At 41.8% G+C, this 14,417-nt stretch overlaps 1 protein-coding gene across 2 annotated transcripts in view; it reads right to left on the reverse strand.

Annotated features, from left to right (window-relative positions):
* map3k5 (mitogen-activated protein kinase kinase kinase 5) overlaps nt 1-14,417 on the reverse strand; it is a 74,258-nt gene that overhangs the window by 44,042 nt on the left and 15,799 nt on the right. For both annotated transcript variants that reach the window (XM_044048836.1, XM_044048835.1), the window contains exons 2-3: nt 7,809-7,948; nt 5,196-5,219 (exon numbers count right to left, since the gene is read on the reverse strand). In XM_044048836.1, the coding sequence (XP_043904771.1) occupies nt 5,196-5,219; nt 7,809-7,948 (164 nt within the window). The remainder of the gene's footprint in view (nt 1-5,195; nt 5,220-7,808; nt 7,949-14,417) is intronic.

The following is a 14,417-nucleotide window of genomic DNA, read 5'->3' on the forward strand; positions in this document are numbered from 1 at the left end:
TGGAACGGCACTGTGGGTTTGGTGTGGGAGAGGAATCGGCAGTGTTTTAGTGAGGGTGTAATCACTTACAAAATGCAGAAAGGATAAGTACATTAAGTATAGCTTATTTTGTTGAAAAAGGTGAACTGTCTTGTTATGAACACAATACGCACATCAATGATGAGCTTAGAGGCCCAATGTGCAATATTTAAAGGATTTATTAGAAGAAATTTGATATTTTTCTTAAAGTATGTTTGTAAACGTGTATAATTGTAACCTTAGAATAAACCTTGTACAAACAAGCCAGAGTGAATGTCATTATTTCTGGCATGCAGAGGCCACCGCAGTTGGCACTGATGCACTGGGGCCACTAATTCTTAAATGAGAAACTTTGTCCTTGCGTCTTTTGATGGCATCACATGAGCTTCTTCTGCAAATGTAATTTGCCTCGAGGTCAAAAGTTGACTTTTCATTTCTTTCTCCAACAGCCATAAAAAGCCTTCTTCCTTTCTGGCATCCAAGAGAAAATAAAAATGTTCTGCTGATCGACTCGTGCTGAAGGAGCCCATGAAACATGATCACAATCCCCACGATAGCTCTTAACAATAACAGCCATTTTTTAAGGTCAGAACTATAAAACGTTCAGGCCGTGATCATTTGATGGCAGTGTTTGTTATACTTCATAGAAAATATAGTGCTCCTGACACAAATCCATTTGAATTAGCGTGCTGTCGCTGAGAGGAGCGACGGCCACAGTGACAGAAAGGCTCGAGCAGACGCAGACGTCTCGCCGCTTACCTGGTGCTCACTCGCAGCTCCACAGCTGTGTTTGGGAATAATTTGTTTTTCTCTTAAGTGTGATTTCAGCACCAAAAGGTTTCTCATTTGTTCACAAAGCTCTAAATATAGACACAGGATTTTTGCATAGAGGTGTGACGAATGTTCAAACTGAACCTGGTACATGTTTGTATTTTTCATTTACTCTTTTGTAATGAAAACGAAAACAAAGACGAACACAGCAAACTTAATCGACTTCTTTAAGGTACAGTGTGTACAATTCAGCATCATTTATGGGGGAAGTTGCATGCTATGTAGACTTCAGTTGGCATAAGTTACCCGTTACTTCGTTCTTCCCTTGTGACCAAAATACGCCGACTTCTGGAACGACGCAAATGCACTAAAATGAACCCAATGGCGTGATTGGCGTCAGAAAGATATTAGGAGGAAAAACTTGGCGTCACATCAGACTTTCCCCCACTCCTCAGGTGAGTCTGCAGAACTTTCCTCAAAAGACGACGATGTCAGTGCCAACTCGCTTTACTAGCGTAGCTCTTATACTTCTGCTTTCCCTCCATCAGTCGTGACGTAAAACACATCGTTCTTGGTGCTTTTACAGTTCTAGCACTAATCGGCTTTACTCAGTTTGGGTACCAGGCACGCCGTTTTCCATTACTTCATTGTACCTCCTCAGCGTAGACTAAGTCGTCATAGCACAGCTACAGGAAACTGGCATGACGTTGTTTTTTTTAAGCGATACTAACAATAGACGGTGCACAGCGACGACGTCACTGTTGGCGTCACATTTTAGTATTGGCTCAAATCGCTTGGAACCTAGTTACCCAGGTATCAAAAAAAAAAGTACCAGGTTCTAATGCAAAAGCAAAAAAAAACCGAGTCGAGAGTAGTCTTGACAACAAAACAGTGCGATAAAAAGGAGCAGAGTGTGCAGCTGGTAAAGGCCTAATCTGATTTGAATAGCTTTTAAAAGTCGCACACTTTGGCTTTCATTATCTACACAGGTGCTTCTTTTCTCCTGACAGGAGGTGGATGAATGTTCCTGTTCCAGCTCCACAGTATTCTCGCCTCTGCTGAATAAACCAGGAGGAAACACGTGTGCGTGGTGTTTACAGACAGTGCAGAAGAGAAGCAGGAGGCAGGCAGGGAAACCACTACTGACGCTCTTAAAGAAGCCGTTGAGGTCTTTTCAAGGAGAGCCGTTCCCGGGGCGTCATGTGTGGAGTCGACATGTGAGCCGCTGCAACCTGGCGCCTTTGAATATTCTATCACAGGTTCAGCTTTTCAACAGCTTTTCTTTTTTGGAAACCACATGACTGCTGCTGCTGCTGCTGCTGCTGCTGCTGCTGTTCTCGCTGTCAACTGTAAAAAGGAAGTGAAAGGAAAGTGCACGGTTGAGGCGTTGTTGCACAACGCCGGCTGCCACAATGCTTTCATGACATCATTGTGTTTTTTGGCTGTCTGTCAAAAATAAACCCATGACCCTGTTGATGTGCAGCACAACCAGACAGGTTACAAAACCCTGTCACTATATTTAGTCCCCCCTGTGTGTGTGTGTGTGTGTTACCTCTTTAGGACCTTTTCTGAGTCCACAAATTGATTTGAATTGTGGTTATACAAGACCTGTGTGTGTGTGTGTGTGTGTACTGTATGTGTGTCACGTGACACATTTTTGTGTTCACCTGTTGCATATTTCAGTCCGTGTCGGCCACGCGCACACAGGTGACTATAGTTTCAGGGGCCACGAGTGAAAGACATGTGACGGCGCCGGCGTCCAGGGAATCTTGTCAGCGTGACTGAGAATGAGTCAGTCACTCCGCGAGTGATGAGTCATGTGGACTTGTTCTCCGCACAGAGCGGTCCATCTGTGCATTTGTAGCCCCGGCAGGATCGTACCGGAGCTGCGCTGAGAAGTCATTAACCCACTGAACTACAGTAGTTGTGACTCACATGTCACCCGGAGGACTTGACTCTCTGAGAGAGTGTGTGTGTTTGCCTGTGGGCTGCAACAGTGAGCAGCTACTCTTTCTTTTTTTCCACACCAAAAACAAAGGATTAAAGTGCATTTGCAATTACACTAATTTAAATAAACACCAGTGGAGGCTAATAACATAGATTCCCACTATAATAGTGGGTATTTAAAAATATAAGTTACATTCAAACATAGTGAACATTTTTCATTTTTCTCAAATTGCCCACTACATCTGAACAGTTGTTTTATTTTCCAGAGGTTCAAAATATCGATTTGGTGATATATCGTCTCCCTGCCTCGTGCAATACGATAATCAATAGCAAATATCAATATTTCAATTAACAAATAAGGGAACTCTAACTCTAACACCTTGTTCTCTATGAATAAATAGACTTTTCACCTTAAAATATATCGTGATGTGTCGCTATATAATTGTCTTGCAATACATTGATTATCACAGAATCGTTGTGTATCGTGATATTATTGGTATCGTGGACCATGTATCGCAAATCCTGAATCGTGATCTGCGATTCCCGCCTCTAAAAATTCAGGGCATTGCAACAGCCCTGCTTGATGTACGTAGACTAGGCAACAAACGTCTCTCCGCCGTTGACGGGAGATAACGTTAAGTAAAAGAGAGCAAATAACGTGATGCTTGGGCAATGTGAATTCCAAGATCTCTGTCTCACCAAAGAAAATGACAAAGACTGACTTTGACCAAGATCCCAAGGACAATCACTCGTCCAGGTGCAGAGTGGGCTGCAAATCAATAAAAGTGGACGAAGCAGCTCTTACAAGTTGCCCTCCACATCTTAAGTTGTGTCAGCACATTCGGTCCTAGAATTTGAGGGGAATAGGTCCTGGAAAAAAAAAATCATTAAAAAGTGTTTGAATTTGATGTCAACCGAAGTGTTGGAACCCTCTCTTAAACCTAGAGGCCCCTGTTTTATGGCATACACAAATACTTGAAATGCACACAGGTTTAGTGAAGTACACACGCGTGCAGCGGTGCAGAGGATCGGCTTAAATGTCTTCATGCCAGTGGGAAAGAGCGAGAGCAAAGACGGCGAGTGCTCACACTCGCTCGCGCTCATACTGTGAGCGATAATCAGCTCCGAGTCAGTCCGAGTCAGGTCCGAGTCAGTGTCAGAGATCAGTTCCACCTTCTCTCCGTGCTCAAAAGCCACTTAAGAGGGAGCTAAGCCTTTCATCTGACTATTGAACACGGACGCCCGGACAAGAGTCTGCCTGCTCCTGCTGTAATCACACTGGATTATTATTATTATTATTATTATTACACTGTTCATTTAGTGGATTAACTGAAAATGAATATTTTTAAGCAAAGATGCAAAGTATAATTGTGCTTGAATGAGAGGATTTATATCAGTTTTCATGGAACCATCTGGAGTTTTTGTTTGCAAATGATTTGGTCCTTTTTAATGATTTTTATTGTTAAATGTCATTTATTTTCCAATTCTTGTTTGAAACAAGGGTCATATGTGGTTAATAATGGCAGCATAGGCTTTGTTCACACTACAAAAATGTGTTTTTAATAAGCAAAACATGCACAGATTCAAGACATGTTTCTACTCGCAGCTTTTTAAACGAGAAGATTTACTGCTTTGCCATGATTCCTATCAGTTTCAATGCAAATTAGTTGGAGTTTTTGTTTAAAACAATGGTTACATATGGTTTATATAGCGAGTAAGCTTGTTTTTAATACGCATACAAACAATAATGCATCAAAATAGACAAAGATTTGCTGCTTTTTGATGATTTACATCAGTTTAAAGGCAATTATTTGCAGCTTTTGTTTGTAATTTTGCATGTGGTTTATTATATCACTGTGGGCTTTGTTCACAACACATTGCACTAAAAAAGCAAACGGATGCAGCATCTTTGAGTGTTAAGAAAAGCGCTATAAAAATACGATGTATTATTATTATTATTATTAAAAATTGTCTACTTTTACATGCTTTTACATGACATGGTCTGCTGTTAGGAACTACAGTAGAAGGTGAGTCAGAACAGAACAGGATTTCCTTTAAGTCAGCGCCGTATTTGAATAGTGTGGTTTTTTTGCAAGTCAAATTTTCACAATGCTTCTGCCTTTTTTATGCATTTTGTGCCTTTGCAGTCAGAGTAACGCACAAAACAGCTTTCATCTGAGACAAAAAAGAACGAAAACCTCTTAAAAGCGGAAAAGAGACATTTTTGTGTTCATTTGTCTCAGCCTCTGTGACTGAAGAGAAAAACCCTATTCTAACACAGAAGAGAAACATAAGGTGTTAAAGACACTCTGCTCCCTGCATGTTGTAAAAAGGCATATTCTTTGCACCACATAATACTGTGTGAGGTGTGAGCAGCGGGTGACTAATGTGTGAAAGGCAAAGGCGAGAGAGAGAAAGAAGAAGAAGAAGAAGAAATAAACACTGCTTTGTGTACTTACAGTGTTCTTTTGGCAAATTATCTCCTGAAAGAAGAGAAGAGAGAAAAAAATAGTGTTAGAGATTCAACAGGGACATTTTCTCCTCACGGCAAAGTTATATCCTGATAAAACAAAGAGAATCAGTGCAGGTAAAATTCAATGCATCACAAGTGAGGCTGTTACATTTTAACAGGAAGACGAGGAGTCTTTTTTTGGACGGGAGTTGGTGTTTTTTTCTGATAAGCTGTGAAAAGTACAGTATGTGGAAACACTTGGTGCCAGTAATGCAGCGTGTGAGATAAGAAGGACGGTTTCATAATAACCTCAGATTATGCAAATATTTGACATAAAAGGAAATGTTTCAGGGAAAACGTTTACTTTTCACAGCAGCTGAACCAGAACTGCCTGTAACTATTTTACATGTGATCTATGTGTTTTCCCCCTGTCTGCATACTGTATGCTTGTATTTTCATTTTTTGATTTCAATTCACATGCATATTCTAATCTGTTTGTCAATTAATCGCAGTCGAAAGTGTACACCCACCTGATTTAGATTTCTGATTTTCAGGATATTCAGCTGCAACATTTTACACACTGTACCTTTAATTTATTTGATTTTGTATTTTTTACAATTTTCATTTATTAACTAGCCAATTTGTAAATGTAAAACGTTTTTCTTGTTTGAAAGTTATGCAATTTCACATATAATATATATTAAACTATGATAGACGGCTAGTTAGATAGAAATAGCTAGATAGTTAGACTGCTAACTAGCTAGATAAATAAATAGCTAGCTAGATACATAAATGAATAAATAGCTAGATAGACTGCTAACTAGCTAGATAAATAAATGGCTAGCTAGATACATAAATAAATGAATAGCTAGACAGACTGCTAGCTAGACAAATCAATAGCTAGCTAGTTAGATACATAAACAATAAGATAGACTGCTAGCCAGCTAGGTAGATGAACTGCTAACTAACTAAATAGCCAGCTAGGTAGATTAACATTTACCAAACATTTAGAAATTGGCAATGTTCTGTATAATATACAGATACATTGGTGTTATGTTTGTCTCAAGAGCCATTGAATTGTAAATGATACAAATAATCATAAACTCTTGACCTTCAGTTCATGTGTAAATAATCTCTAGCAGCATGGACACACCGAGAACACAAAGGCTTCTTGTAGGGTGTACTTTTCAAAGAGCGCTCCAGTATTTCAAGAAATGCCATGACTTAAAAACGTCGCCCTCTGAGACAGTTGGGCTGCGTGACACAGATCAGTGGAAAGCAGGAGAGAGAAGAAGTCTTTTGAGGCTGGGTGGAGGAGCAGACGGGTGGAGGAGCAGACGGGTGGGCACCACGGCCCGACCACAGGAAGACAGAACTCCTACCTACCACTGTGCATTATAGGAGCCAGGAATGTCACTGTAAGCAGTTTTAAATAGCGCTGAGAGTGGGCATTAGCTTTTTATGTCGTGCTCGTGCTGCAGACAAACCCTCTTTTCTGACAGGCTGCTACTGTGCATATGCTGAATACACACAGGCGATATTGTGTGTTCACGGAGGATTTCTGTCGCCATACGACTCGCGGCGCGTTCCACTTTTTACGTCGGAAAGACGGACCAACCTCACATAGGATTCTAAGATAGCTGCCACTCATGTCAATACTGTTAAATGTACTTCTGTCTTATTTGTTTCACTATAAATCAGTCAAACACTCAAGGATGGATGACCGAACAGGCCTACGGGGGCCCAGACCTGGGGGCCCAAGGGCTCAGAGGGCCCTGAAGCCAAATAATACTGGTTATAATGTGATGATCTTTATAGGGCCCCTTAGGCTATGTTATCCGCCCTCAGTCAACATACTAATACTCATACTAGTATTGTCATTATTATTATTATTATTATTATTATTATTAGCCAGAGCATGGTAACAACTGGTATTTTTAACATTAACCCTACACGATTACGTCCATGTTTGTCCGACTTCTCAACTGGAACGCGGTCAACTTGGATTTGACTTCCAACCTCCAATGAAAATGGAATCCACCATGACTTCACTACGCAGACTATGCACAATAAAGGCGTCAGTGTTCCTCAGGTACAAGTCACCAACAGCAGCAGGAGGATTTTCAGCGTCTGAATGTCTGAAGAACATCCTGTCTGCTGCACAGGAGCGCACAGGACACACTCTGTTGCTCCAAATGATGACCCAGCAAAAAACCCATGTGAGTGAGACCGTGGCTTTTCAGCCCTTTAAAGAAACAAACTGACATTTTGTGACACTGCTACTGCAGATTATTTCAACAGCACAGGAAAAACTGTGAAATTGTGTATTTTAGGTTTCAAGAAAAAGCTTTTAAGGATAATTCATGAAAAAATAAACAAGGCCTGTGTTCAACAGCGTCCATAAAAGCGTTTCCGTCCGTCAAACAACTGATGGGTTTGTGTGCTGCTGCCACAAAATTACATTTCTGTCAATCCCGCGCCCGCCCTGCTGTCGTCTAAATAAAGCCTTTAATGACGACCCTCGTGAATCACAGTGATTTTCTGTTAGGAGTTGTGAAGTGACGAGGGGCGGGACTCGCCGTTCTGAGCCGCAGTGTCTCGGCTCAGAGTGACGGCTCACCTGCAGGGACTGGAGGGACTCGGAGTTAGTGTCGCAGAACAGGATGATGTTGTTGGCCATGCTGAAGCTCTCTCTGACTCCCAGGTGGTAGAAGAGCGAAGGCTGGCGGAAAGCGTCCGTCATCTCCACCACAGCGAGGTCTGACGGTGACAGGGAGGGGAAATGACGTCAAATTTAAAAGAAATCACATTTTATCCTTGTGTATCTAAATAATAACTTTTATATATGTTGCATGGCAAAACTTTATTACATTACATATCAGCAAATACAAGTCTGGTGGGCCAAAAGAAACCCCTTTGGTGGGCCATCTTTGGTCTGTGGGCCCCATTTTGGGCAGCCCTGTGTTAGCATAACACATACCACTCTGCAGTTTCCTCACAGAAGATAAACATTAAGAATTAATATGCTCCTGGTTAAGTTAATATTAACTTTTATACAGGTATAAAGAAACTTTAAAGGAAGTCAATGAAACAACTTGATAAGACAGTTAAGCCTCTCCATATACACACAAGTAAAATAAACATTTTCCCGCTTATCTAGAGACTATTTGGTACAAATTTGGAGGCACATATTGACTCCATAAACATCACTCTTGTTGACTGTTATATTTATATAGCAATAGGTATTACACAGTGCTTGGCAGTCGAAATCACGTAAGGTAAATACAGAGTGCTTAACAAGGCACAGGTAAACAAAACTTATTAAAAACTGCAAGACAACTCTCATCGTACAACCATCGACAACAGAAACCGACAACTACAAAAGATACATGGAAAGAGATTTAACAAGGCTACCTTGTTGCAACGGGGCATTCCCACCCTTAGAAACGCATAATGGGAATTAATGGGACTTTTTGCAACCCTAAATCTGTACCGTTCATGTCTCTTAAACACTAACTAGTGATGTAAAATTGAAAAAAGCAATCAAATTCTAATTGATTGGTTACATAACTCATTTACAGCTATGAACTGGTTTAAAACATGCTCCTTATGATATGAATCTGAAAATCAATGACGTTTTCCATCTATTTAAGTACAAAGAAAATCAGTCCCAATGTTTAACGCATAATCAATGGAGTAATCAATAACACAAGGTTTAATTAAGGTGTACATTTGTACAATAATTATGTACAAATGTACAATTGAGTTAAACCTCCATCACATGTGTCATATTTGAATGTAAAACCTCTATTATGACAGAGATGAAGAGACCTGCAGAGATCTGTGAGGGATGCACTTCTGAGGTCAAAGGTCAATGGACAATCCTGAGAGCCCATCGCGCGTTTTGTCGCGTTGCACCAACTTCACAGCAGCTTCTGCTCGGCTATAGATCGTCATGTCAGCGAGACAAGTGGGGGCTAATCCAGGAGCTCCCGCCACCGTCGATGAAACCTGGCTTGACCCATTTCAACGCAAACTCAGTAAACACTAACGCCGAGTGCAGCTGGATTCGACCGTATGATCGGGATCAGTAGGTTAACGGGAGTAAATATTGCCGAGTGTCACTCAAGACAGCAGGAGCTACAGCCTCTGGCGAGAGGGTGGAGATTTCCCAGCCTTGAACTGACTCCCGTGTTTTCCACTGGTAAAATAAACACCTGTGTTACTATGGAGCTCATTCACATGTCGTTGAAATGATCAATACCATATATCATGGTCCTTTTCATATCAAACAAAACGTGGTACGTGCTGTTTTGTTCACACTTTACATAATAGCTAAGGCTTTTTGCCCTCATTCAAGTGCTACTCCTGCATGTTCATTTGTAATTATCTATCATAAATTTGTAAAATTTCACACTTAAATTACCGTATCTAATTCAAGTGCTACTCGTCCATGCTAAATGATATTTATCTGTAATAAAGTATGGTAATGACAATGTAGGAGTTACTGTTTTGTTGTTTTAATCAGTTTTTGGCACCAGTCGCCAAACATCATCATCAGTCACGCTTAGGTTTAGAGGTTATTATCAACAAGTTGGATGGTATGTTGTATAATTTAGTGATCAATAACAAAAAAACAAAAAATAGACAAAAAAAACCCCCAAATGCAACACGAATTGACTGATATAATAAAGCCACGTCAAACTCAGACTAATATATGCCACACATTCCAGTTAATAAATACACATCCCTGTCATTTTATCACAATAATAACATCATTTTCACTCTTTGTAGAAAAAGCATGACAGTGTTATTGAGCCCACCACTCACCACGGACCAAAAACAGTTTGGGCTCTGCTCCAGTAATGACAGAGTGTCTTGCAGCGTCACAGAGAGATAACACTGCACCCTGTGTTTTTCATCTGTTTCCAACTCTCGGCCTCTCTGTGTCAACAAACACATAACATGGGGCCACAGAGCAGAGAGTCGCTGAAACCACACACAGAATCCTTCTCCCGTGTCTGTGTTTTTCTCACTCGCTGCTGCCACTGCAGAGACAGAAGCACCAATGAGGAAATGTTGGCGCTCGTCCACGACCTGAGAATCTTTGATCTATCAGCTCTAATTACGCTGTTAAAATAAGGGGATGTGTTTTCAGGTTGTTTTTTTTTTTGTTGTATCTATGATTTTGTCACAAACATGATGTCGTTATACTGTTACTTTCTGAATTTTGATGAAACACCTGTAAATGTTTTCCACAGAAAAGGTAAAATGCAATTGTATATAGGTAGGCAAAATCTAGTGATGTAGGTAGTAGGTAGGTCGATAGGTAGCTGGGTAGGAGGTAGGTAGAATCTAGCTAGGTCGATAGTTAGGTATGTGGTCAGATAGGAGGAAGGTAAGTTGGTGGGTAGGAGGTAGGTAGGTAGAATCATGTAAGGCAGGTAGGTGATAGGGAGGTGGAAGGTAGGTAGGGCGTGGGTAGGTATGTTGATAGATAGAATCTGGTACAGTAGGGGAAGATCAATAGGTTGGTCAGAAGAGGTGGAAGGTAGGTAGGTAGGTAAGTAGGAGGAAGGTAAGTTGATGGGTAGGTGGTAGGTAGGTAGAATCATGTAAGTTAAGTAGGTGATAAGGAGGCGGAAGGTAGGTAGGGTGGTAGGGTGTGGGTAGGTATGTTGCTGGATAGAATCTGGTACAGTAGGGGAAGATCAAAAGGTTGGTCAGAAGAGGTAGGTAGGTAGGTAGGTAGGTAGGTAGGTAGGTACATAGGTAAGTAGGCGGGAAGGATGTTGGTAGGTAGAATCAAGAAAAGTAGGTACGTCGATAGGTACAGTAGGTGATAGAGAGGCGGAAGGTAGGTATGTTGCTAGATAGAATCTGGTACAGTAGGAGTTAGATCAATAGGTAGGTGAGAGGAGGTAGGAAGGTAGGTAGGGTGGTAGGAAGTACAGTAGATAGGTATGTTGCTAGATAGAATCTGGTACAGTAGGAGTTAGATCAATAGGTAGGTGAGAGGAGGTACGAAGGTAGGTGGGTAGGTAGGTAGGTAGGTAGGTAGGTGGGCAGATAGGAGGAAGGTAAGTAGGTGTGGTAGGTATGTAAGTAGGCGAGAAGGAGGTAGGTAGGCAGAATCAAGTAAGGTAGGTATGTTGATAGGTAGGTGGTAGGGAGGCGGAAGGTAGGTAGAATCTTGTAAGGTAGATAAGAGGCAGGTTGATAAGTGGGTAGGTAAGTAAAATAATTCCAAAATATATGTACACATAGAAAAGTTTTCATAAAATATTACGTAGGACGTAAACAGCTTGAAAGAGTAAAAAATAAGGCAATAAAGCGTACGTGAGGACAAGCACTGCAGCTACTCTGAGAATAAGTCATCATTTCTTTTCCTTTATCACTTATTGTCTGAGTGACCATGAAGACTCACGGTAGGAAATCAGCGGCTTTGTGTCGCAGAGCAGAGTCGATCAGAGACGAGCTGCTCACAGTCGTGGAGATGAGGGGTGCACATCCTCATCCTCACACTCCTCATAAGTACATGCAAATTCAGCCAGGAAGCAGGTACTTGTTGCTGCTCCCGCAGGATCTCATCATCATCATCATCATCATCCTCATCATCACACAGCAGCTTCAGAAAAATAACCTGACAGTTTTATTATTGTGGCCAAGTGGCCTCGCTCTGTGCATCCGTGCAGCGATGTGGAATATCAACGAGGGTTTAGTCCCCAGTGTCTTCACATCAGGATGCGTCTGACTGACTGCAAGTTAGATTTCACTTACTGACGCACAAGGCAGGGAGGGAAAAGCACACCTTAATCCTTCACTCGGCTCGACCTCCGCTTCACAACCACTCGTTACTTCCACATCCGTGACGCATTTCTATCGACGGTATCATCGAAATCAAACAAATATTCAGACTCGGCGCAATGTTTGGACAGCGTTTTACGTCCGAGTGGAAAACGAATGACACTAAGTGAGCCGTGTTAACAAGAGGAACACACTAATCCCACTTGTAACCTCAACAACCCTGAGCATACACGGAATAAAACAGGTTCATTTCACACACACACACACACACACACACACACACACACACACACACACACACACACACACACACAAAAAGGTGCAAGTGAATGTCAACAGACAGAGCAGGTTGCCCGCATTAATAGAACATGGGCTTGTCTCGATTCTCTGCAAACCGGAAACTCATCAATATTTCATCTGAGCGGGATTTTAATTCAAACATGTCATCAAAAGGCAGCAGTGGTGATATGCAGCTGAGAGAAAGGCTGTGGATGTGTTTGTAAAGCACAGCTGTGACACGGGTGGAGTTATTTCAGCGCCGTTTGCTTGGAAACTCCCATCTGCGTTATTGGCACGGAGGGGAAACCTCTGACGTTTGTCAGAGGGCAGGACGGTCACGCGGGACGCGGTACGAGTGTTTTTTTCAAACGGCCATTTTCCACACAATGTCAATGCACAGATGCAAGTGGACGCATATATCATGTTTTTGCATCATTCACTCGAATTGAAAATAGACTGATGGATGAATGGATGTAGGTAGGGCGGTTCAATCTAGGTAGACAAGTAGGTAGGTAGAATCTAGGTATCTTACCTATTGGCCTACATCTACTGTAGGTATGTAGGCCAATAGGTAAGAGGTATGTTGATAGGTGGGTAGAGAGGAGGAAGGTGGGTAGATAGGTGGCTATGAGGTGGGTAACTAGGTAGGTTTCAGCATTGTTTGCTTAAAAACTTCACCAGCAAATGCAATTTCATGGTTCATAGACTGGTGGATGGATTGAGGTAGGTTTAATCTAGATAGGTATGTAGGCAGAATCTAGCAAGGTGTGTTGATGGGTAGGAGGTAGGACGATAGGTGGGTAGAGATGAGGACAGTAGGTAGAGAGGTAAGTAGGCAGAATCTACCAAGGTAAGTAGGGGTAGGATGATACTGTATGTAGGTGGGTAGGAGGTGGTTATGTAGGTAGGTAGAATCTAGCAAGGTATGTAGGAGGTAGGTTAATTAGTGGGTAGAGAGGAGGAAGGAAGGTAGATAGGTGGGTATGAGGTAGGTAAGTAGCTTAAAAACTTCAGCTGCTTTCTGGACACAGAGGGAAAAAGCAATTTTATGGTTCATAGATTGATGGATGGATGGATGGATATAGGTAGGTTTATTCTAGGTAGGTCTATGGAGGTAGGTTGACAGGTGGGTAGAGAGGAGGAAGGTTGTCTCTCCCCATGTATTTTATCCCTCTCTTCTATGGTTGTCATCATGTTGTGGTTGGCCTGCATCTCTTAGGAGTCATTTAGCGTCTCATCGTCAGAGTTCTGTCTCAATTTGTGGTCATTTTATTGGCTTTTCAAGCTTAAATGTCACTTAAAACAGCAGCTCTGGCCCGAAGCCCTGCCCATTTATGTCCAGTGGTCTCGTACAGTGATCCTGCCAGGACACTGTTACCACAGGAGAGTTATTTGCTCTCGTACAGCAGCGGCCATTAGCTTCACTTCCTCGTTTCTTCATGGACTTCTTTTTTCCCTCTTTCATGCTCTCATTTTCATTCATAAATCGACCGATCTGCAAAGAAGTTAATTGGAGTGCAATGCTGAGCCCATTGAGTCACATGGTGTATTGTGTTCGAGAAGCAAACAGAGAGACAATGAACGCTTTATTTGTCCGTGGCTGCAGGGAAGTTATGCTGACGTCTGGTTCTGTGAGAAAGTGAAGGGAAGTGTGGTTTTGTGTCCTCGACGCAAACAAATGAGGCACTTCTACAATTGTGAGGTTACCTCGTTAATCCTAATGAACGCATGCAGTGTACAAACACTACATTATTCAACTAAAATGCTCAAAAAAGTGAAGAGAAAACTTCTATATTCTAAAAAGAATGGTAAATGAATGAAACATGTTTTGGTCACTTAAGTAATACTTTAGTAACAGAGTCATTCATCTCTGTCTGTGTGCTATCAGAAAAACTGCACAAATACAGACACAACTTTTACAACTGATCGCAGTAGTCATGAATTTTAATTAGTTTGGTTCAGATAATAATGTCATATCATCCCGTGACTAAATGTGACACTTTCTGTAGCCTGAGACGTCTGCATCCAGGCTGTGGACGCAGCAGAGCGTCTGAATGTCAGTGCTCCACAATACAACAGCACAGCTGCCAACACAGTGTTGACAGAAGGCTGCAACGGCTCCAGTAACGCAGCAACACCACAC

The sequence above is a fragment of the Solea senegalensis genome, linkage group LG17 (assembly GCF_019176455.1).
Source record: "Solea senegalensis isolate Sse05_10M linkage group LG17, IFAPA_SoseM_1, whole genome shotgun sequence".
NCBI classification, from domain to species: Eukaryota; Metazoa; Chordata; class Actinopteri; order Pleuronectiformes; family Soleidae; genus Solea; species Solea senegalensis.